We start from the raw sequence: 23,063 nt of genomic DNA, 5'->3' as shown, positions 1-23,063 counted from the left end.
AGTTTCATCTGATTTTGCTTAAAATCACATTTGCCAATGAATTCCAGAGGAAACCGCATACCTTTCACTAGAGTATGCTTATCCGTTGGAGAGGATCTCGCGAGGACACGCAGTTTTGGCCAAACCTTGTCAAGGAGATCTTGGTCAACCTGCAGAAAAAAAAGAAAGAAAAACAACATTTTTCGGCACAATTGGACAACCATCATTAACCATTAACAGCAGGGATATAGATATAAAATAACAACCCACCCATGGGGAACAGAAATAGCAGTGCCCACCGGTGGCAATGAGAGCAAACATTGCATAGAAACAACAAACGTTTTTTAAGATAAACCACACCAATGCAACTCATTGAGTTGCAAGGATTGTATTGGTGTGGTTGACCTGTAAAAAAAATGTTTTGTCCCGACCCGACCCTGTGGTGTGGTTTGGGCTTGTGAGCTTAAATAGCCCAATCGGTGAGCTGATTTCCACGTCAGCGTTTGACATTATGGTTCTTGCATAACACTGTATACACCCACATAGTAACGCAGCCTATATTAACCCCTCGAGTATACCTGACTGAACTAACTCCGCAAGCTCATTTTAGTACTTTAATATTATTATTATTCTCGAACCAAGAACACGTCCTACCTCCCCGAGCTCGTTCCGTATCCTCTTGTTGAACTCCTTGCCCTCTATGCAGATGAAGTCGTCCCCAGGTTGCAGGATGCCACATTTGAGAGCGATGGCGCGGGCCGTGTTGATGTTGTCTCCGGTGACCATGCGCACCGTGATGCCAGCGCGCTGGCACCTCCTAATGGCATCTGGCACCTAACATGGAAAAACCACAACAATCGATCAATCATTTTTTTCCCCCCAAAAAAACATGCAGTAATCCTGGTCTCCCCCTGGCCAGCCGGGGCGCCTGATGGAGGGGAAAGGACTGGTTGGAATAACGTGTTCCTTCCATGCGCTACGTCCAGGGACTCCTCATGCATTGAAGGAAGCATGAGGTCAGTCCGTTGCTCTCCCCAGGTCGGCAGAGGAAGTGTAGCGCCCAGGATTACACTAGACAATTGAGTTGGGTGTAAAAAATGGGTTACAAATATTGTGGGATAAAAAAATCTATCAATCAAACAATCATTAAACTAGAGTTATATAGCATATTCTGTACATTAGAGTGCAATATAATAAACGTTAAATTAAGAATTATATGTGCACAGACAAAAAATAACAAGGCCTAAATAGAACATTACAATAACTACTTACTACGATTGCTGCTACTACTTATTACTACAATTACTACTACTAGTACTACTACTACTACTATCACATTTTAAAATGTGAATCATTGCAGAGTGTGATAATACAGCAATGTGTCGTGTTCAACCTTGTCGTGGTGTGGTCATACCTCCGGCCTGACGGGGTCCTCGATGCCCACCACACAGATGCAGGTGAGGCCCGTGAGGATCTCCGTTTCGTTGTCCCAGTCGGGCTCTCCGTCAGCCGGGTTAAAGTCCCGGTAGGCCAGGCAGATGGTCCTCAGGCCCTCCGACGCCATGGGCTCGATGACCTTCGTCACCATGTCGTCCTTGTCCCGAGGCTTGAACGCCTTGGCCTCGCCACTGGCCGTGAGGATTCTGCAGCATCTGGGAGGAACGAGAAGGAAGCTTCGTATATATATATACGGCCAAGGACGTTTTTAACTTGTAATACAACACGTCAAAGATTCTTAAAAAGGCCCCCGAAAGCAGAACCTAGTGTCCGTTCTGCTCCTTAACACTCAAATGAACATTGAGTGTAAGGATGCCACCAGCATCACCCCCATCATCACACCCTGTTTGTTCTCCTATACCCGAAGAGCAGTGTTGATTTTGACAGCAAGATTTAGATTTTAGTTTTAGTCATAGTCTCTAGAATAGTTTTCATTTACTTTTAGTCACATTTTATTCACCTGGAATGTTTTAATGTTAAAAGCCACCAATACTTAGGACACCTACTTCTTGATCAGGACCTCGGAGGCTCCCTTGCTGAACATACGGAAGCTGCCGTCAGCGTTCTTCAGAACGGTGCTCATCGACTTGCGGACAGAGTTGAACGTGTAAACCTTGAAGAGTTTCTCCTCGGGGATTTCATTGCGGATTTTCTGGTAGTCGCGGCGCAGGTCCAGGGAGAAGCCCAGCAAGGCACATTCTGTCTTGTTGCCCACCTGACGTGGGAAACCACCCTCTTTCTCTGGAGGCTGGAAACCAGGAAGCATGGAGAATTAATTCATGATGATTCATGACGTTTCAGTTGAAATGTAAAATGCGAATCGTCTATTGCTGCTATATACTCCTGAACTTTTGAGATTCAGTAGATTTTCTGTGGTCTGGGCATTTCTGGCTCAAACAAGTGCTCTGATTTGTCTGTTTTCATTGCAGCTCAAAAGGCAGAACACCCAGAGAAAACCCCAAACCACGCAAAATCCACAGAATGTTCAAAGTTCAGGTTGTTTGGGTGTAATGAAGGTCATAAAATCTAAAAGAAAAATAAATTAAAATTAATGTAGTGAAACCTTTAAGATACTAATGCTTCCTCGTTGGGAAAATAAAATAAAAAAACTCACCATGATCTTAGTGGTGTAGGCGCAATTGACCCCGATACCCAAGACGAGCAACTCGAGGATCTTGTCGGGGATGAGGTCTGGTTCCGGGACCTTCCTGTAGTGGTGGTCTGCGATGTGGACCTGCACCACCGTCATGCGGTTCATGGTGAGCGTGCCTGTCTTGTCCGAGCAGATGGCCGTGGCGTTGCCCATGGTCTCGCAGGCGTCCAGGTGACGCACCAGGTTGTTGTCTTTCATCATTTTCTGAGGGAGATCGGGAGAGCAAAATGTGTGTTACACTGATTCCTTGTTTAATACAGTCGACTACACACAAAATATAAGAAAGTTCTGATGTCTAAACCGATGGACTGCCACTGAATCGACGAGAAGACTGCAGACGGGATCTTTTTGCCCTGACATCAGTCAAGCAGCTCTGCGTCTCAGGCTGCTACAATCTGCATTCCTTCAGTCGGATTAGCAGACCCTAAACATTACATTTACTAAAACAACAACACATTGTTTAATTGTACCTTAACTGAATATGCCAGTGAGATGGTGACGGCCAGGGGAAGGCCCTCGGGTACGGCCACTACCAGCACCGTCACACCTATGATGAAGAACTTGACCATGAACTGGATGTAGACAGGCAGACACTCCGGGACCCACGGTAGACCCTGGACCCAAAACGTGTCCAACAGGAACAGAGAGATGAGGATGATGACTGTCAATCCCGACATGAACAGACCTGGAGAGGAGAGAGAGAGAGAGAGAGAGAGAGGCATCCTGAGCATCGTGAGAGTAAAGGCATATTCATACTCATACTTTGAGGTGATAGCTTATCGCTGTGGTGAGTTCACAGTATCCTTTAAAGGCTTTAAAGGTTTCTCATACATACCTGCTTTGCCGATCTGCAAGGCTAACTTGGTCAACTTTCCTTGGAGGACTGATTTCTCCTTCTTTGGTAGGTTGGGTTTCTTCTTCTCTTCTCCGTCTTCATTGAGGGGCTCCATTTCTACAGGCGCTCCGTACTTTCCCTTTCCTACAAAAGGGACAACATTTAGAAGCTTTTCACGTTGATACCAACATCCGTTTGACTGGATTACATTCATTTAACCCATTCTGACCTGAGATCAGATTCATACGAGGTTTCCACTAGGACACACACTGGTCTGATTAATCCATTCTGACCTGAGATCAGATTCTAAAAATGTCAGTCGTTCTTCGAATTTTCAAAAATAGCAGACCTACAAGCTCCTACAAGACCTACAAGCTCGTAGCGCGCCACCGAGTGGCGCGCTACGAGCTTGTAGATCTGCTATTTTTCAATAGCTAAAGCATAACATAGTGCTAACACCAAAATGGGTTCCCGGTCAGAATGGGTTAAACAACCCTAGAGGTAGCGACGGAACTGCATTAATGTGTCCATGGTGTTTCGACCTAATGGACTCCAACAGCTGTTTGGAGTGTTATCTTCAAATCCATCTTCAACTAATTCACGAATGAATGAACACCCAGCTTAACATGCATGACTTTTATTAAGTATTATCTGTGATTTACAGTATCTAGTATAAAACAATGCCCTGTTGGTTGTCCTTGCTACATACAGTTGCGCTGCGCCAGTCTAATCACATTTGGGGTCGCCACATAGCTTGTGTCTGTCTTTTAGAGAAGTCGGTTCGCTCAGGTGCGATCTTGCAAACGCCCTCAGGAAGTAGATGTTGACTAGTAATAACACATGACTCTTTAAATGGGGATTTGTTTCACATGCGGCCCGAAGGCGAGTGAGTAAAATACTACTAATAAGCGTATTAATGTACACATACAGTATACTGTATCTTCAAAAAGAAATTCTGTTACACTTCCTTCTAGTAGGCAGGTTGTGAGCTACAACCATTCGCAGGCTAGATTCTTTGAAGCAAGGTAAAATATTATCAGGTACATTTTTCTTCATATTATAGCTACTATAATCTGTCTCTCTCAATTTCCTCATTCACTATAATGTCATGTGACGTAACAGTTAAGTCCGTGGCAGACACCTGAGAGATGAGCCTGCCTGGCTGACTGCCTGACTGACACTGCATTATATTCCACTAAATCCTAGTCAATCCATGACATTTTATTCCATTCAAGTCACTTCGATTATATCTCGGTACAAGGCTGTCACTGTCACTTTTGAAGTGGTGTGCCCCACTAAAGTGGCTGCCACGCTTCTGCCCCCCCCCCCCCCCCCCCCCCCGCCCCGGTGGTAAATGGTGCATTTATATAGCGCCTTTATCCAAGGTGCTTTCCATAGATTACATTCACACACACACACACACACACACACACACACACACACACACACACACACACACACACACACACACACACGACAGAGGAAACCATTCAAGGCACCAACCTGCACATCGGGAGCAATTAGAATTGAATTGAATGGAGGACAAACTGTGTACTCTGTATGGTCCATCTATCAAAGCATGCCAGTTGGATGCTGGGGTTATGTTAAAGGACAACTTTAGTTTTTTTCAACCAAGGTTCATGTTTTAGGTTGTTATTATAGAAGGTAAAAGGTGAGTGTTTCTTTCTTTCGTTTTAGGGATTTTAGCTCTTTTTGACAGGGGGGCATTTGAGCATGGGGCTAAATATGTATTTCTACAACATTTTATGGTGATTTATTTTTGTATTATTTACTATATAGTCCTAATAAACCTCAGGAAATCTGGCCACAGAAGATCACAGGATCTACTGAATGTGAAGGTAGCCTACTGGTGGGAAGCCACACTGTGTGTCATAGGATCAATATGTCAGTTTGACACATTCAGTAGATCCTGTGATCTTTTGTGGCCAGATGTAATTTCTTGGGGTCTAGTAAGACTATAGTAAATAATAAAAAAGGATTCGCCATAACATTTTGTAAAAAAAAATACATATTTAGCCCCATGTTCGAATGACCCCGCCCCCCTGTCAAAAACTACTAAAATCCTACTAAAATGAAAGAAAGCAGCAAATGAAAGAAAATGAACACTCACCTTTTAGTTTATCTAATAACAACCTAAAACATGAACCTTGGTTGAAAAAAACGAAAGTTGTCCTTTAACATGTTGATAGACACAGCTCAGTGGCCTTGTGGCTAGAGTGTGTAAATAAAAGGATAGAGGACCCCCCCCCCATTCATTTCGATGGAAGTTGCTCAGTGGCGTTTTGAAGCACCCGGAAAAAACGTCTACTTCCGCATTTCGACACCAACAGTTGGTGTCCAAATGCGGTAAGTGCGACCGAGCGCTCAATGTTAAACCCAACGAGCTGCACGGGGGTTTTCTCAGGCAAAATGCAGGGGGCCCCCTGCATTCTCAGCTCTGACCAGTAGGGCCGAGTGCTTCAACGCTGGAGACTGGAGAGCCTCCCTGGGGGTTTGGTCCCACCCTGAGATTGGGAGGTTAATTGGGCTGAGTCATACCAGAACCAGACTATAAAATGGTGCCCAACATCTTCCTGCTTGGCACTCAGCATCAAGGAGGTGAGTCCTTGTGACAAAACTAGCGTCATGTCCGAGGGGGCAGGGGGGGGGGGGGGGGGTGTCTGTCAAGAAGCTGCCTCACTCTACAAAAACAGAAGATAGAGAGAGGCCACACATGGCTTAAATGGGAGCCATTGTTTCCCAGGGTTACTTAATTCCTTACTTGCATATCTAGACAGACAGACACAGATAGGAGGCGCTATTCTGTGTGATCCTTAGCAGCAATCGCACTGATTTGCTGTTTGGCTCATTGGTCTGTAATCCTAGTCTGGGGGGATTACAGAGCTCTTTCTGGGCTGACATTCTCAACAAGACATCAAACCAAAACATACTGATGGAAACACACACACACACACACACTCACACACACACTCACAAACACTCACACCACACCACCCACCCACACACACACACGCGCGCGCGCGTGTGTTTGTGTGTTTGTGTGTGTGTGTGTGTGTGTGTGTGTGACTGCGTGTGTGCGTCCATAAACACTCGCACCACACCACCCACACACACACACACGCACGCGTGTTTGTGTGTGTGTGTGTGTGTGTGTGTGTGTGACTGTGCGTGTGTGTGTCCATGTGTGCGTTGCGTTTCTAAACACAGTAAATGAGGCTGTTAGCGGGAAGAGCGGCAGGCAGGGGGAAAAAAAAGCAGCTGCCAAGCTTAAGGTCTGTAATCTCCTTGGTCCTAATCACCATTGAACGGAGAGCACCTGCTGCTCTCATGCCCGATCCACAGGGACGTCGCAGGCACATGACCATATGGCCCAGAGCACTGGAGACATGCAACAGCTAGTCTGCCTGACTGCCTGTCTATGCCTGCCTGGTGGCAGTGGTGGAAAAAAGTACTCCAATGTTTGTGTGCTTAAAGATGGAGTGCCGTGATTTTTGTATTTTCATGTGTTTATGTGTGGTAATCCATGGAGCAGGTGCTCCGTAGGCCAGGTGTAGCTAATCAGTGCTGCTGCGCTTAATGGTACACCTCAGGAATGGCCGCACCCAGGCAAGCCTCTGTGAATTTGTCTATAGGATATCAAAGAGTCTTGTTTATCAGTCAGCATTAGGGAGTTTCAAAGATGTTTTATACTAGATAAATCACACGTTAAGCTGGGTGTTCATAGTTCATAGTGTTCACATTATTATACAGTACAGAAAAATGCTTACCTTTCTTCTTGCCTTTCTCATCCTTTTTATCTGTAGATAAAAGAGGAAAGAAGAATTTTCTTTTATATAATCACATCGCTGATAGGCTGTTTTTTAAGATTTTTTTTTTTAGGCCTTTAGCAAACAGTAGATTGACAGGAAAGGGGGAAGATGGGGAGTGACACGCGGCAAAGGCTGTCGGGCTCGGGAGTCAAACCCGCGGCACGCCATCCGGCTGGCTTGGCAGCCAGGGGGCCCCAGACAGTTGAGCTAACCGTCTGGGCCCTGATATGCTGTTTTGTTAAAACTTTAATCTTTCAATAAAATAATATAAAAGAGGAAAAGCTATTTTGTAAGTCTACCATCTGTGGACGATATAAACATTTTCAACCAAACATTATACCATGAAAACAATATTAAAACTGGCACAACTGGAAGATAGATTTTTATATTCACCCACAATGCTTATGCAATGCATGACCCAGAACTGTCACTTCATGATTCTTGAAGAGACTTTGGTCGTGATATGTGTTCATTAAAACCGATTTCATAGATTTGCAGCTACAAATAACCTGTCACTGTGACAATTGACATTTAATGGATTCATGTAAAAAAAATAATCTCAATAGCATTTACATAACACCTTGAGCTTGACTCATGCTCCATGGCACACCGATTACACTTACTACACAACAGATCTACAAGCTAATAACGTGTCACATATCCGTTTTTTTTTTCTTCTGCTACCTAGTTACCTTTCCCAAAAGCAATGGCATTACTAGTTACATTTAAGACCTATATTTCCCTTTTTTTTCTGTTGCCACAAAGGAGCGACACCGCAGCGACACCGCCACCGCCACAGATGTACACGGAAATCAGTGACCCATTATGCTTATATATTGTAACGTTTTAACACCCTGAGCTGGAGTCGAACCCCGGCCTCCAACTCAGTAGACAAGGCAAGCAAGAGAGCTAGCTCGCTTGGAGGAGCAAGTTACGGCCGGGTCTTTCGCCGGGGTCGTTACACTACCCCCTCCTTTCTGAAGCGCGCCCCGTGCTTCTCTTTTCACTCCTCCAGTCCCATCACGTCCCACGCGCCCTACGCTCCAGGGGTCCTCGTTCCCTTCTGACACCAATGTAATGTTTAACACCCTGAGCTGGAGTCGAACCCCGGCCTCCAACTCAGTAGACAAGGCAAGCAACAAGAGAGCTAGCTCACTTAGAGGAGCAAGTTACGGCCGGGTCTTTCGCAGGGTCGTTACAATATTTTAATGGCAGTAATCAGGTAACCTAACGAAGTGACTTTAGAAAGTAACGATACCCAACACTGGTCATGAAGCTTGTTTGGCACCTACTTTTCTTGTCTTTCTTGTCTTTCTTTTCTTTCTTTATCCTTTCCTTCTCCTTCTTCTTTTCTTCCTTCTCCTTTTTCTTCTTCTCCTTCTCGGACTCGTCGCCTTCGTCGTCGTCGTCACTACCGGCACCCAGGAGGGTGAAGATGATTCCTGTTTGAGAGTTGACGCCCACTGCCGTCACCAGGACTTTACCAGAGCCTTCCATGACATGGGTGCCTGCATGGTGAGAGAAAGGTCGACAGTGAGTGACTGAGTGACTGAGTGCGCCTCAATTAGTGCACTCCAGAGCCTAGGTGACAAATCATTTCTGAATCTCACGACAACCAGTGAAGAAATAGAAAGAATCTTTCTTTTTTTTTTTCTTTCTTTCTTTCTAAGGTTGAATCATCTGGGATGAACAACGAGTTGGACCGAAATCTTAGCATTGTTTGACAACAAGCTGCCAACGTGGGACTCAAAGGCACAAACACGTTCATGTTTTGGGTGAATGTGAACTGAACGTACTGTATTTCTGCTTGATGAACGTCATTGTGAACGCGTTCATTTCTGACGTGTGTGAACGTCACTTTCTCACGTTCAACTTCGTTCAAGAGTTTCCATAGAGCCTTCCAGGCGAAACCACCGCTAAAACACACCCTAAACAGGCCTTAATATCTAGCGGGAAAAACCCACCAATAAGCCCTTATCCGACACAAATTAACTAATCTTTCTCAGCAGTACAATTTCACTGGAGCATGCAGGGCACACCTACTGCACGCAGACTCAGACACAGAACATGTCCCGACCCAACAGAACATGTCCCGACCCAGAACATGTCCCGACACAGAACATGTCCCGACCCAAACACTGAGGAGGTAAACATTTTGTTTGATTAAACATAATGTGCCTGTTTCGTACGTGCTTTATTGTTGAATTGAATGTAGGTGATTTATAATTTGTCTGTCTTAAAAAAACAAAGGGACGCTACAATGTAAGGATGAGAAGAACATATGTGTGTGTATACTATACTGTAGTTCCCTAATAAATAAACATATATATAAAAAAAAAGATATATATATATAAAAAAATAGCTTCCAATAGCTTCTTATTTTTGCGTCGATACACGTCCATACACGATCGGACAACAAAACACATCCTCCCTCCTCAACCTGCCTAACAATGGAAATGGATGTTGTGCATGGCTGTTGTGAATAGCGATAATATGACCCAGGGGAAGCATGCACACACCACCTGGGGGACAGTCGCTGATGCCAAACCCATTTTTCCAGGCATTTGATTAAAATAGAATGATCAACAAAATCAAATGCTGAGCTAAGATCTAGGAGGATTAAAATTGAGCAGTTCCCAGAATCAGCGGTATGACCTTTAATAAAGTTGTGCTGTGCTATGGAAGCCAGACTGAAAATAATCAAAAAACACTGTTTTAATTCATAAACGAGATCAACCGAGTGGACACAATACTTTCTAAACTTTTGGATAAACATTGGCACATTGAAGACCGTAGGAAAATAAGCCAGTGAACAGAGAAGCAATTAATAAAATATTAGGGCAAATTGTCTGTAAAACTTGATGTTCTACTAATCTGCTAAAAAATATATATACATTTATTAAATATATCAGTAATTTATTTGTATATTTACGTGGTCATACTGTATCTGCCCTGTGCAATTTTCGGAAATTCAATCGGGAATTTAATTTTGATCATATCAAGGTTCCAATGTTCAATGCCAAAAAATAAATAAATGGTTTGTTATTATCATATTTTGTCTTGTAACTTCACACGACCAGTGTCAGCCAGAGAGAGCACAGTGCAAGCAATGCTGGCCTGGGAGACATCAGCGACACAGAGAGAGTATAGCAACACACCGGGGGAGGAGTGAATTACCTGACAGCAACATCGGGTCTTTGTCCAAGGTCTTCTTGACATGTTCTGATTCACCAGTAAGTGAGCTTTCATCAATCTTCAAGTCATTCCCTTGAATGAGCACTCCATCAGCAGGCATAAGGTCACCTGAAACCACATAGGCAAAGAAGCACAAATGATGTACATTACGCACGCATGCACACACACATTATACCAGTAAGACGCCTGAGGGTGAGAAGCGACTTCACGAGGTCTCCCTTTTGACATATACCTGTCCATTCAAACTCTAGACAGGCCTAGTTATTCGTGCAGCCGTGCCCACGCGACATATTGCACACATCCACCTCGTTGACGGCAGACTGCTGGGCGAGTGCTGGCGCTTTGGCATGGGGGTGTCAGACCAACATGGAATGAATTCTGTACTGGCCATACAGGTAAGCTCCATACAGCATATGGAGATCTAAGTGTGGTAGCGGGGACATTCTCTTGAGTGTACAGCCAGGGTTTGATGAGGGCCCAGGTAGGGCCGGGCCTTAATTTTCGGGCCTGTTGAGAACTCTAGTTTTCGGTCGGCTGCGGCTGCACTAATAACTTTGGGGCAGGCCCGTCTAGAGTTTGAATGGACAGGTGGGCCTGTTGAGAACGCCAGTTTTTGCCGTCTACCGGGCGCGGCTGCACTAGTAACTTTTGGGCAGGCCTGTCTAGAGTTTGAATGGACAGGTATACAGAAACTACGAGCGCTGTCCATGCATGGCTTTGATCATCCAAACAAAGTTCGGATCTGATTTGTGACTTTTTCACGGCATCGTGATTAGAATATTAACGTTTCTGGCGAGAGATAGACATTGTCAGCGTTAGCAAAAAAATTCTCACTCGATTTCTCACTCGCACAATTTACAGATACATGAAGCAAACGTCATTCACCATATTTGACTTGTGCAATGTCGCCAACTACGATGTCTGACACGGCGATCTGGACGACTTGACCGCCGCGAACCACGGTGAACTTCTGCTCCTGTTCGATGCGACTCTGGAGGCCACGGAACTGCTTCTCTTTGCTCCAGTCGTTGAAGGCGGTCACCAGAACCACGCAGACCACCGACAGTAAGATGGCGGCGCCCTCGATCCAGCCGGTGTCGGCCTCGCTCTCGTCTTCTACCCCGGCCGCCATCTTTCCACAGTCTGGGAGAGAAAGTGACGTTTCATTTAAACATTTAAAACATAATAAAAATAAATAAATAAAATCACACCTGTGTGAACTGAGCGGTGCAATTATACGTACTACGTACTAGCCCTCTTCCCTGGCCTGTGTGTGTGTGTGTGTGTGTGTGTGTGTGTGTGTGATGCTGCTCGTGCTCATACGATACATGCACGCGCTGTCGCGCGCGCGCACACACACACACACACACACACACACACACACACACACACACACACACACACACACACACACACACACACACACACATATTGATACAGCTATAAGTTCCAGGGATCTCTGTACATACATACATACATGTACAGTATGTCTGTATATCCTTTGCATATCAATAGCCCTGTTCTTCATATTTTTTAACAACAATAACAATATTAAACAAGATAATAGAGATAATACTGGATTGTTATGAAAAAGAAAAAAGAAAAGAAAATTAAATGAAATACCGGTATAAGATAGGTAAGACTTTTGGTAAAAAAGTACCAGTAAGACACACACTCTATCCCCCGTACTGGCCTACCAGCACATCCAGAATGCCGCAGCACGCTTGGTCTTCAACCATCCAACATTCTCACATGTCCCCCCTTCTCCGCTCCCTCCTTTGGCTCCTGGTTGCTGCTCACACAGAGTACAAACCTCTGTTGCTGGCCAATGCAAAGCAACCAAAGGTATGGCACCCCCATATCTTCAAAGTCTGATCGGACCCTACAACAACCCCTCCCACGCGCTCAGACCAGCCAACACAGGGAGGCTGGCAGAACATTCACTAAAACAACGCTCATCAACGCTCCACAATGCACGTCCCACACACACTCTTCTCCCTTCTGTCTCCAAAACTATGGAATGAACTTCCCAGAACTGCAGATTAACTCCCAACCTTCCGCCGTAGTCTGAAAACCCACCTCTTCTTAAGACTCATAGCACTTGCCGTAGCACTGCCCTATAGCCTCAACAACGTCCAGCCGTATGCAAATAAGGCTCAACTTATGTCATTTAGATACTCATAGTATCATTGTACAGATATTCTACTATTAGCTTCCTTATGATTCTTGGTGACAATTTTTTATGTGTTTGATGCATTACCATGTGTTGTTCTTGCTTACTGTAAATCGCTTTGGATTAAGAGCATCTGCTAAATGCCTAAACTGTGCATTTTAAAAACCTATTAGCAGCTATGGGGAATGGCAGAATTATAGGTGCTGCTAATGCTAATTCTAGTGCAGTGAAGTAAGATATGCATACATCAAGTACATATCTATTCTATTTACAGTGCAAGTACCAGTGTGAGCAAAACACGCATGATTAGTTACGGATGAATGCAGTTTTTTGTACAAAAATAAAAGAGGGAAGACTACAACTAGTCATAACTGAGCATGTGCAGTACAGCCTCAGCCAGGCTGGATGCTTCTGCCATTTGTATTTCTAATCTAGATTGTTATTATCTCCACAAGGCCGGACTGCCAAAGGCAGAAGGCAGGACATTATGTCCGTTTGTCTGTCCTGTCCGTCTGTGAACAGCTAATCCCCAAAACCACACTCGGCAGCAGCAGCATCCATTCACACCTCACACATGTCACACCGCAGGGCAGACGTGCTGGTGAGCAACACTGACGTTCCCAAAGGAAGTGTTCCCCAATCACCTCTACATCTCCGACTTGCACTTCAACTGGGATATGTGCCAGCTAAAGAAGTTCTCTGATGAATCCTCCAGTGTCGGCTGCATCACAGATGAGAAGGAAGACAGAGCCTTGGTCGGGAGCTATAAGCTATAAGTGGTGCGACAACATTCTCCCCCATGCAGCTCCACATTGGAGAGACCAATAAGGAGCTGGTGGTAGACTAGCAGGCAGCAAAGCAAGAACAGTCCCCCAACTCCCATCACCATCGGGAGATGAGGTGGAGATGGTAGACACAAATGAACAATTCACTGGACTGAGACTATCTACAGTCAGAGACAGTGCAAGCTGTTCTTCCGGAAGAAGCTCAGGTCCGTCAATGTGTGCAAAAAGCTGCTGCAGGTGTTCTACCACTCTAGTAGTAGCCAGTTCCCTCTATTTTTTGCTGTGGTTTGTAGGAAGGTCAAACCCTGTGTACTAAAAGCATAATATATTTTAAAATCCATATGGAGCAATTCTATTTCTATCTTACATATAGGGTATGCACACACAGATTAGACACACCAACGGACCGACATGCGGAAACAACGGTCGGACGTCACATGCGGTCAAACATGCACTGCTGCAATATGTCAATTTGAAGCTATGATTCCCTGCTTTCATATGACATGAAAAAACAAAAAATCTAAAAAATCCAATGGCAGTCCCTCGGTCAAATTTAGTCACATATATTATACAGAATAGAAAAGTGGGAAAAATAAATGGCTGTCAACTTACTTTCTCTGTCGGCATCTGGAGGTCTATAAAAAGAAAGGCCTAGTGATATTATGGCTGCCACCTCAAGGATGATCAGTGTCACATCTTGCAATGCTTCCCACACTAACTGAAGAAAGGTTTTTGGCTTTTTGGGAGGTATAAGGTTCTTTCCATATTCTTCTTTCCTTCGCTCGATGTCCTCAGAACTGCCGTCTAAGCCTAAACGAGAGAATCAAAGGAATAATGAATGATCATAATCAAAATAATCAACACATTCTTATTATGCCTGTAGATTGGTTTCATATACACTGTGTGTGTGTGTGTGTGTGTGTGTGTGTGTGTGTGTGTGTGTTATCAAATCGTTCATGCTGTCTCCATGTTTAATCAAACGATGGGTTAATGCAGGTATAGCACATTTTAAAGTACAGTCAATGTATACAGTAGAGTCCAGAGTTTTTCCAACACCAGGCAGTTCCATTACTTTCCTGCTGCCTTCTTTAGATTACTACACTATTTCAATTAATTAAATTATTTAAACACTGATCCTGGCCTACAAAGCAACCACAGAGTAGCAACTGCACTAAGTATAGAATCATTTCACTGAGCTGCAGTCAGTGTTGCCACCCACAGCTGTACGGTAAGTGACAAAAGAAAAACCTTTAACCTTGAATACTGAAGGTAAATTATGTCTTGCTAGCTCATTGTGTGCTGAATGTTGCTATGCGAGTCATAGTGGAATAGCCTGAAATCACCGGCACCCACAGCGCCCTCATTGTGTTAATCATATTCAGCTATTCGGTTTTCGTCAAACTGTTTCCTATATTCTGTATTTTGGTTTCGGCCGAGAATTTCCCATTCGGTGCATCCCTAGTTCGGTAGTTCCCTACTTATGTAGGATAGCACCAAAATGTCACCCAGCGTCAATCCGAACTGACCATCAAGGCATGACTACTACAGTACACTCCTCACTGGATCACTAATATACGTCTATTTTAGTTTCAGTCATAGTCTCTTGAATAGTTCTCACTTAGTTTTAGTCACATTTTAGTCAACTGGAATGTGTTGGTGTTAGTTTAGTTTTAGTCGACTAAATGTCATGAGATTTTAGTGGGCTAAATCTACAGGTGATTTAGTCGGCTAAAATGTATTTTGGTGGGCCTTGACTGATTTTACACTTGCTGAAAATAGCCGATATACATATACAAGCTCACAACACGTCGCACTGCGACGCGTTGTGAGCTTGTAGATCGACTATTTTCAGCATGCAACAACTGTAAAATGGCTTATACTGGATCTCTTGTCCACTAGTCCCTTCCTAACATTTTAGTCTAGTTTTTATTTTTTGACGAAATTGTCAATATACATATTTATCATAGTTTTCATGTAGTTTCCATTTAGTTTTCGTCAGTGGAAAAAGGTAGTCGACGGACATTTTTCGTCTTAGTTTTAGTCACTGCTCTCCACCCAAAGCGTTGGATAAACACGAGCATGTTTCTAAACATGTGCAGCTCATGCAGTGAGGATTTTACTGGCCAAATGTAGGTTACAACCAAAGTCCTGTGCTTGAACTGACCCACTGAGATGGCTCAGCGGCATGCTTATATATGCTAAATCCCTCTAAGCAACGCATCTCCTTCTGACACCCTATAAAGCTTCCATTTCCAACCCAGTGGTGAGAGTGCCTCGCAGGCAGTACAATGAGCGACTTCTCCTAATTCATTCAGCCCATAGGCTAAAGCAGTGGTTTTCATTCTTTATTCTGAATTTGAGCCACGGACCACCGATGGGATTTATCCTCCCTCCTTTATCCCATTCTGACCTGAGATCAGATTCATACGAGGTTTCCACGGGACACACACTGGTCTGATGAACCCATTCTGACCCGAGATCAGATTCTAAAAATGTCAGTCGTTCTTCGATTTAAAAAAAATAGCAGACCTACAAGCTCGTAGCGCGCCACTCGGTGGCGCGCTATGAGCTTGTAGATCTGCTATTTTTCAATAGCTAAAGCATAACATGATGCTAACACCAAAACGGGTGCCCGGTCAGAATGGGTTATAGGTATGTGGGCTCGTATATAAAGCCTCAGGGAGCTGAACGCCCCTGCCTTACATATAGTTCCGGGTCACCCTTGGGCAAGGTGTGGCACCCGTATGCCTCCCCCATCAGGGTCACGAGACTACTGCCTTGTAGTGAGGCCCTGCAAGGTCAAAGGCTAACGGACCTCCCCTGAATAGAAAAGGGTCACGACCAGTGGAAGCAGCTTGTGTCGCAGATCTCGAGGGCAATCGAAGGATGATATCCTCCCCAAACTTAGAAGTTTTTGTTATCGGAAAACATTTTGTTAGGAGAGATACAGTAACAGGCAAACGTTCGATCAAAATAGCAATTCTTCAACATTCTCTAATTGTGTAACCTTTTAACTCTCAAGAGTTAAAGATCTACAGTAATAAGGGTCCATTTGGTTATCAACTCTCCATCATTTAGCTGGGGACCACCTGGAACCCCCTAAAGGACAACTGTCGTGAAAATGTGTTACACAAGCGCGACAGATTTAGTCCACAACCGATCAATCAACTGCCGATGCTTGACGGTTTAAGGTGAGTGGGATTAATGTGAATCAATCTGCCGCCGGCTGTCACAACTGAGATATAACGTTGTGTTTTGCACTGTCTGCCCCGCACGTCTGTGGCTGTCAGTCCAGTGCATTTTCCTGCTGTATGCAGGGCAGTGGTGGAAAAAGTACTCAATTGTTTGACTTAAGTAACACACCAACACTGCAATTTAGAAGTACTTCGTTAACAAGTAAAAGTACGGAATTCAAAATGTACTTTAAGTACTAAAAGTTAAAGTACTCATATTGCAGAATGTCCCATTTCACAAGTTCAAAATGTGTACAAAATCTATAGAAAATAGCCGATCTACAAGCTCACAATGCGTCGCAAGTAACGCGACACATTGTGAGCTTGTAGATCGTCTATTTTCAAATGGCCGAAATGTATAGGGTTGAATTGGTTAATGTATGTTTTCCAATCAAAATTAAAATCTCCAAAGTAACTACAGTATAGTAACTAAAGTTTTCAAATATTTGTAGTGGAGTAAAAGTAAAAATGTTGGCTCTGAGAGTAGAACAAGTACTGGAAATTGGATATACCTCAAAATTGTATACTTAAGTACAGTACTTATGTTAAAGCACTTAGTTACTTTCCACCACTGTTTGCAGGCAAGCTGCTGGTGACATTTTAAGGCTCTTTTTCAGTCTCGACAGCAGCAGGTGGGGAAGAAACAGGACGAGAGGAAATACTAACTGTGTTTATTGAGTGCATGTGATGGAGGCCATGCTGGATAAATAAGTAATGGATAGGCAAATGTCAGAAGACTGAGTGCGTCACTATCCCGCTGTAGGGGGAAGTTTGGGAGACTTGTTTTTCAAGTGAAGATAAATTGACTAATGGAGGGTATGCGCGTGACATCATCATTAAACCAGGAAGTTATGCAGGAATGCCTACTGTGTGGCAAATAACTACTTCCTGGCCTTGACGGCCCATACATCCAAACAGAAAAGTCATATCTGATTGCATTAAACAACGTTAAACAATGTTAAACTCACTTTGCATGTTGCTTTGCCACTCGATGTGCCATTCACGCAGTGTTGATTTCGTCGACTAAAACTAAGACGAATTTTTTTCGTCGACTACCTTTTTTCACTGGCGAAAACTAAATGGAAACTAAATGAAAACTAAGCTATGATGACTAAAACTAAGACTAAATATATTAACAATTTCGTCAACAAATAAAAACTACACTAAAATGTTAGGAAGGGACTAGTGGACAAGAGAACTAGTATAAGTCATTTTACACAAGTGGTTGCATGCTGAAAATAGCCGATCTACAAGCTCACAACACGCTACGTGTTGTGAGCAGATCGGCTATTTTCAGCATGCAACCACTAAAACGAGACTAAAACGAGACTAACACTAAAACATGCCAGGTGACTAAATGAGGTTTCATTCCAAAGACTATGAATTTATTTTCACATTCAGGCTACAAATCTAGAGCACCCAAGCTGCTAGCACCCAATTTTCTCTGTAAAACCAATACATTTATTTGACATTTCACCAGAGGATAAGCCCATTGAGTTGCAGGCAGCAACACATTTTCAAGGGGGTTCTCAAATATAACACAATAAATGAGCTGTTGTGTTGTGTTATGTGTTTTTTTAAACCCATTCTGGACGGGAACCCCTTTTGGTGGGACTGAGGAATACAGATAATTCCTCAGTCCTAAATGGGTTAAAAGGACCTTAAAACAAATCTAAGGATCAACACCTCTGCCCCAACCTATACTGTAGCAACAATAAATATGGCTTAAACTGTATGAACCAGGAATTAGTGCTGTTCTTTAGTCGTGATCATCAACTTTAGTGCATCAATAAAAGTACAGATGGTAAGTTCAGACACAAGACTCTTCACTATGCTGTGAAGATTGAATAATTCATAGCATTCAATCATATACAAGAACGACCTACAGTAGCTCAATGACTCACCTAAGCTCGCAATTTAAAATGCATTAAAAATGCAAAGATTCCACAAATTAATTTCATGCCCTCGTTGTCGTTGATAACCAAACCTGATTCAAATAGCATTTTGTTTAATTTCCGGGTGGCCTTTAATTACCACACTACTACAGTCAACAGATGCCAGAACATTTGAACACGTCTATTTAGTCAGAGTTTGTAACTTTAGCAAACTAGTGATTGACATCTTATCTGGCTCTATTTGGACGGTGCTGCTAACACATCAAAGCTATAATTATCATGGTAGCCTAATTAATTCATTGTCTTAACCAATCTGTATGGTAGAGTGTGTTAATGAAATATTACTAGTGTATCTGCATATCTGCAGTGGTTGGAATCCCTAGACTCCTTCAAAACTGTACTGTACCTATACGGACGGCTGCAATTCGAAACTGGACACTGTCAAAAAAGATCAAAGTCCCCCCCCCCCCTTTTTGCCATAGGCCTACTGTACATGTTTTTCCCTTTTTTACTTTCATTAACTGTATATATGATGATTTCCATTTTTTTCATAGAAGTGTATATTTGTACGTCTTTAAATGTTCTGATCAATTGAAAATGGAGGACCCTGATGTAAACAAGTCTCAGTGCTTTTTCTGGTTTCATCCTGTATATGGAGATCTCTGTAGTATGCAATACCCATTGTCATAGCACCCATTTTAACTGTCTGTCTGTCATAGAACCCATTTTAACTGTCTGTGACTGTGTCCCACATGGAGATCTCTGTATCTGTCTGCCTGTGTCAGAACCAGAGTGCAAACTGACTGTGAAAAGTGGACTGGTTAAGTAATCTATTGGCAGGTGTGGGGTTGCCATGGCAATCAATTGGCTGAGGCTGGAAATTTCACAGGTGAGAGGAGCCTCCTGCCTTCCATCAGGCAGGACGCCAGGATGTGATCTGATCTGTACGGATCTGATCCCATTCTCTTCCTGCGAGGGCAAGGTGGGCACATACAGGTTGGTGCAGTATAGAAAACGTTTTAGCACCAAAAGAGAGATTTATAGACGTTTGCCCGGTCGGGGACCCAAACTAGTGAAAATAGCAGATCTACAAGCTCACAACGGGTCGCTTCACGCTGTGGGCTTGTAGATCGGCTATTTTCCACTACTTCTTAATTATTATTGTTAATTATGTTTTATTCATGGAATTTCTTAGATTTAGGTTTGTTCGGTTGTTTTCAAATGTATACAATTCTTTAAAATTTCATAATTATATATATCTTTTGAAATATTTATATTTTTTAGGTAAAAGAAAATGGGAGTTTTACTCGAGCTCGTGACCCATAAAAATTGGTCGGTGACCCACAACATGGTCCCCGACCCACTGTTTGGGAAACAGCGGGTTGGCGAACCAATAGGAAGTCCTATAGGAAGTTGCTCCGCCCCTTTCTATGCCCATAAAACCATAGGTCTCTTTCAGGCTACATGATGGACATACATTACATCTCAGGGACATCTGACTCCTCAGGCAGGTCATATACACATACAGTACTGTGTGAAACTGTACAAAATGACATCCATGCCTTTAGGTCACCTTGCACTCGGTTCTTCTAATACCAAACGATCTGATCGTTCAGATGTATAAGCTCCTAACCATACGCGACATATTCTATTAATAGTAGGCCTATGCATATTTATACATTTGGCAATAGAACCCATAGGCAGAGTGGTACGTGCCCCATGCCCTGCAACGTCCTGCTTGTCCCTGTTCTGTCTGTGTGTCACTACTTATCATGTCACTGCTTGTTTTCTGAGCTTGTGGGATTCTGAACATCAATAGAGACATTTCTGTCTTTCTACTTTTCGTCTCCCCTGCGGAGCTGACCCAAATCTTTCATGTTTATTTGTTTCATACATTTTGCATATATTGTACCCTGTGGGTCGCACACAACAAGACTTCAGTTCAAGATATTTATTTCATCTTTGAACAGGACAGAAATATTTTGAACTGAAGTCTTGGTGTGTGCGACCCACTACCGTTATTTTGATATGTTTCGAACGGGTCCTACAGTCAGAGCGTGGCGGTCACATGAAGCGTATATTGTACTAAAAAGGGCTCCACTGCATGCGTAACCCGTCCTAACTATTAGGAGCAGTATGGGCAGTGAGTGACTGAGCTGCAACCAGAGACCGCTGTCCCTAACATGCACGTCTTTGTGCTTAGTGGTGCTCCCATCAGGGTTTTGGGACCGATCCCGATCACTGATTGTTTTTCTCACGATCGGTCGATAACGAAAACGATCTTGTGCGTACACTTATGACATGTCAAAACCTACGTCAGAACTGTTCCTGTGTGCGTGGGGAGGAAAGGGACAATGTTTAGGCCTGTTACAACGATATTATACTACGTATATATCTGATTTACTTTTTTGATTTACTTTTTTGTAATCGATCGGAGCACAGCTATTTTTGGTGTGGGAGAAAACTAGCCGAGTAAAGCTACTATAACCCATTTTGGGTGGGGACCCCTTTTGGTGTTTTAAGCATTATGATATACTTTAGCTATTGAAAAATAGCAGATCTACAAGCTCATAGCTTGTAGAAGCTCATGGGTGCCGCGCTATGAGCTTGTAGGTCTGCTATTTTTGAAAAATGTGGTGCAAATCTTTGAATACAGCAAACGTTTTTAACTCAAATCCTTGCTTCTGGGGGGTTCCTGGAACTACACATTTTCAGATGGAAGTCGGCGGTCAATTACATATATTTTTGGGGGGTACTTGACATGAAAATGTTTGAGAACGATATACTGTAGAAACATGGGTTTTTCAGAAAAACAGGTAAACTGAGCTCCACACAGAAATGCCCCAGATGGGTTCAAGCCCATGCAGGATCTTTTGGCTGGGAGGCAACAGTGCTAACCACTGGAGCACAGCATCTCCCATGAGAGGTGCCAAACACAGCTTTTCTTGACAAGAGGGAATCACTTGTCAAGCATTTCCGATCACGTGATTGGATTGGGACAACCCTAATAAAATGCTTAGTATTTATTTAACACTCGGTTAATCCATTAAGACCTGAGACCAGATTCTACAAAGTTTTCAGAAATATTTCTATATCTCAAAATATTTCATGTCAAGGACCCCAAAATGTATACCTGTATGTAATTGGCTGCCGACCCCTATCTGAAAATAATGTTGTTCCAGGTACCCTCCCAGAACCAAAGATATTAGTGACAAAACGTTTGCTGTGAAGGAATATATACTGTAAGCCTGTGTATTCAATTCAAGATATGTACACGTTTTCGCGTGTTTTCAGAAATAGCAGATCTACAAGCTCGTAGTGCGAGCTCATGTGCCATGCTATGAGCTTTAGGTTAAATAATGGTTAAAGTGGTTAAAAGCTAAGGTGACACCGATGCATTCCACGTCTTATTGGGATTTTTTTTTTTAAAAGGTCATCAACAAATGGCACTTTACATTTCCATACTGCACGATAATACATATATTTACCATCAACAGGTGATGTTCTCAGCCTAGTACACAGTCCGTTGACGTCTCCGTAACATTCCTCGATCCTCGCCTGTCCCTCGAGTCCTCTGAGCTCCATGAGGGAACGGAGTTCCTTGAGTGAGCAGCTGAACTCTGCATCGTGATTGGCCTCCGTCGAGCGGCCATGTTTACTGGACCCTCGTAAAGAGTTACGGAAAGAGTTGTTCATGCTGGCCATGTCTTCCTCCTCTGTCTTCCTACGATACGACGCTACTCAGTGACAAACTGTTCCTGTAGTATTTCCCATATAAAAAACCCACTGTAATTCCTCAGGAGTGTAGCTCGCTTGTCTCCCAGCAGCGTGACGACGTGCACACATAGAAATCTCCTTTCCTTTGGTTCCTGTATGCCCACTCGCTCATCTTCACTGCTGAGGGTGCCGCCATGTGTCGTTTGGAGTTAAGAGGGCACATCTGGAATGACATGAATGAAAGATACAATTAGTGAACGTACACAGGCATTTTTTTTATCATAATTCTTATCCCACGATTTTGTAACCCATTTTTCACCCCTGTGTCAATTATCTAATGTGATCCTGGGCTCTATACACACCCTCCGCCAACCTGGGGAGAGCAACGGACTTGAACTCATGCTTAAATCCTTATCAATATATGGAGTTGGTACAACAGATGTTCAGGAGGTGGAGAAACGGGAGAACCACACCTTATCATCACACATCACATTCCGTGCTCAACCAATCAAATCATCAAAAATGTCATTCCGGCCAATCACTTTTGACGTCTTCACTTTTTCTGCCCTCACTACTTTGCTCAGCCAATCAAATCGTCGCTATGGGGTGATCAGCCAATCACACGCAAATTTGTGTTCTTCACACAAACCCGAAAAGCTGGGAATAGGAGGATTTTTGAAGCTTTCAAATATTATATATTTTCAAATGAAAATATGGGAGTGGAAACAAATCAACAAGTTTTCCTTCATTCCTGTCATAATAATCAATCAG

At 43.4% G+C, this 23,063-nt stretch overlaps 1 protein-coding gene across 1 annotated transcript in view; it reads right to left on the bottom strand.

Annotated features, from left to right (window-relative positions):
• The window catches only part of LOC308314592 (plasma membrane calcium-transporting ATPase 1-like), a gene marked incomplete at both ends in the record, with an annotated part of 28,544 nt that extends 6,264 nt beyond the window's left edge, over positions 1-22,280 (bottom strand). The window contains 12 exons of the mRNA XM_080762222.1: positions 62-149; positions 634-813; positions 1,394-1,631; positions 1,983-2,224; positions 2,591-2,833; positions 3,100-3,314; positions 3,465-3,608; positions 8,587-8,802; positions 10,472-10,597; positions 11,375-11,632; positions 14,060-14,257; positions 22,064-22,280. Coding sequence (XP_080618348.1) covers positions 62-149; positions 634-813; positions 1,394-1,631; positions 1,983-2,224; positions 2,591-2,833; positions 3,100-3,314; positions 3,465-3,608; positions 8,587-8,802; positions 10,472-10,597; positions 11,375-11,632; positions 14,060-14,257; positions 22,064-22,280 — 2,365 coding nt within the window. The remainder of the gene's footprint in view (positions 1-61; positions 150-633; positions 814-1,393; positions 1,632-1,982; positions 2,225-2,590; positions 2,834-3,099; positions 3,315-3,464; positions 3,609-8,586; positions 8,803-10,471; positions 10,598-11,374; positions 11,633-14,059; positions 14,258-22,063) is intronic.
• Positions 22,281-23,063: the final 783 nt, after the last annotated feature.

The sequence above is a fragment of the Protomyctophum bolini genome (assembly GCF_963924005.1).
Source record: "Protomyctophum bolini genome assembly, chromosome: 4".
NCBI classification, from domain to species: Eukaryota; Metazoa; Chordata; class Actinopteri; order Myctophiformes; family Myctophidae; genus Protomyctophum; species Protomyctophum bolini.
The sequence above is the reverse complement of the archived record's forward strand: the minus strand, read 5'-3'. Positions and strand labels throughout refer to the sequence as shown.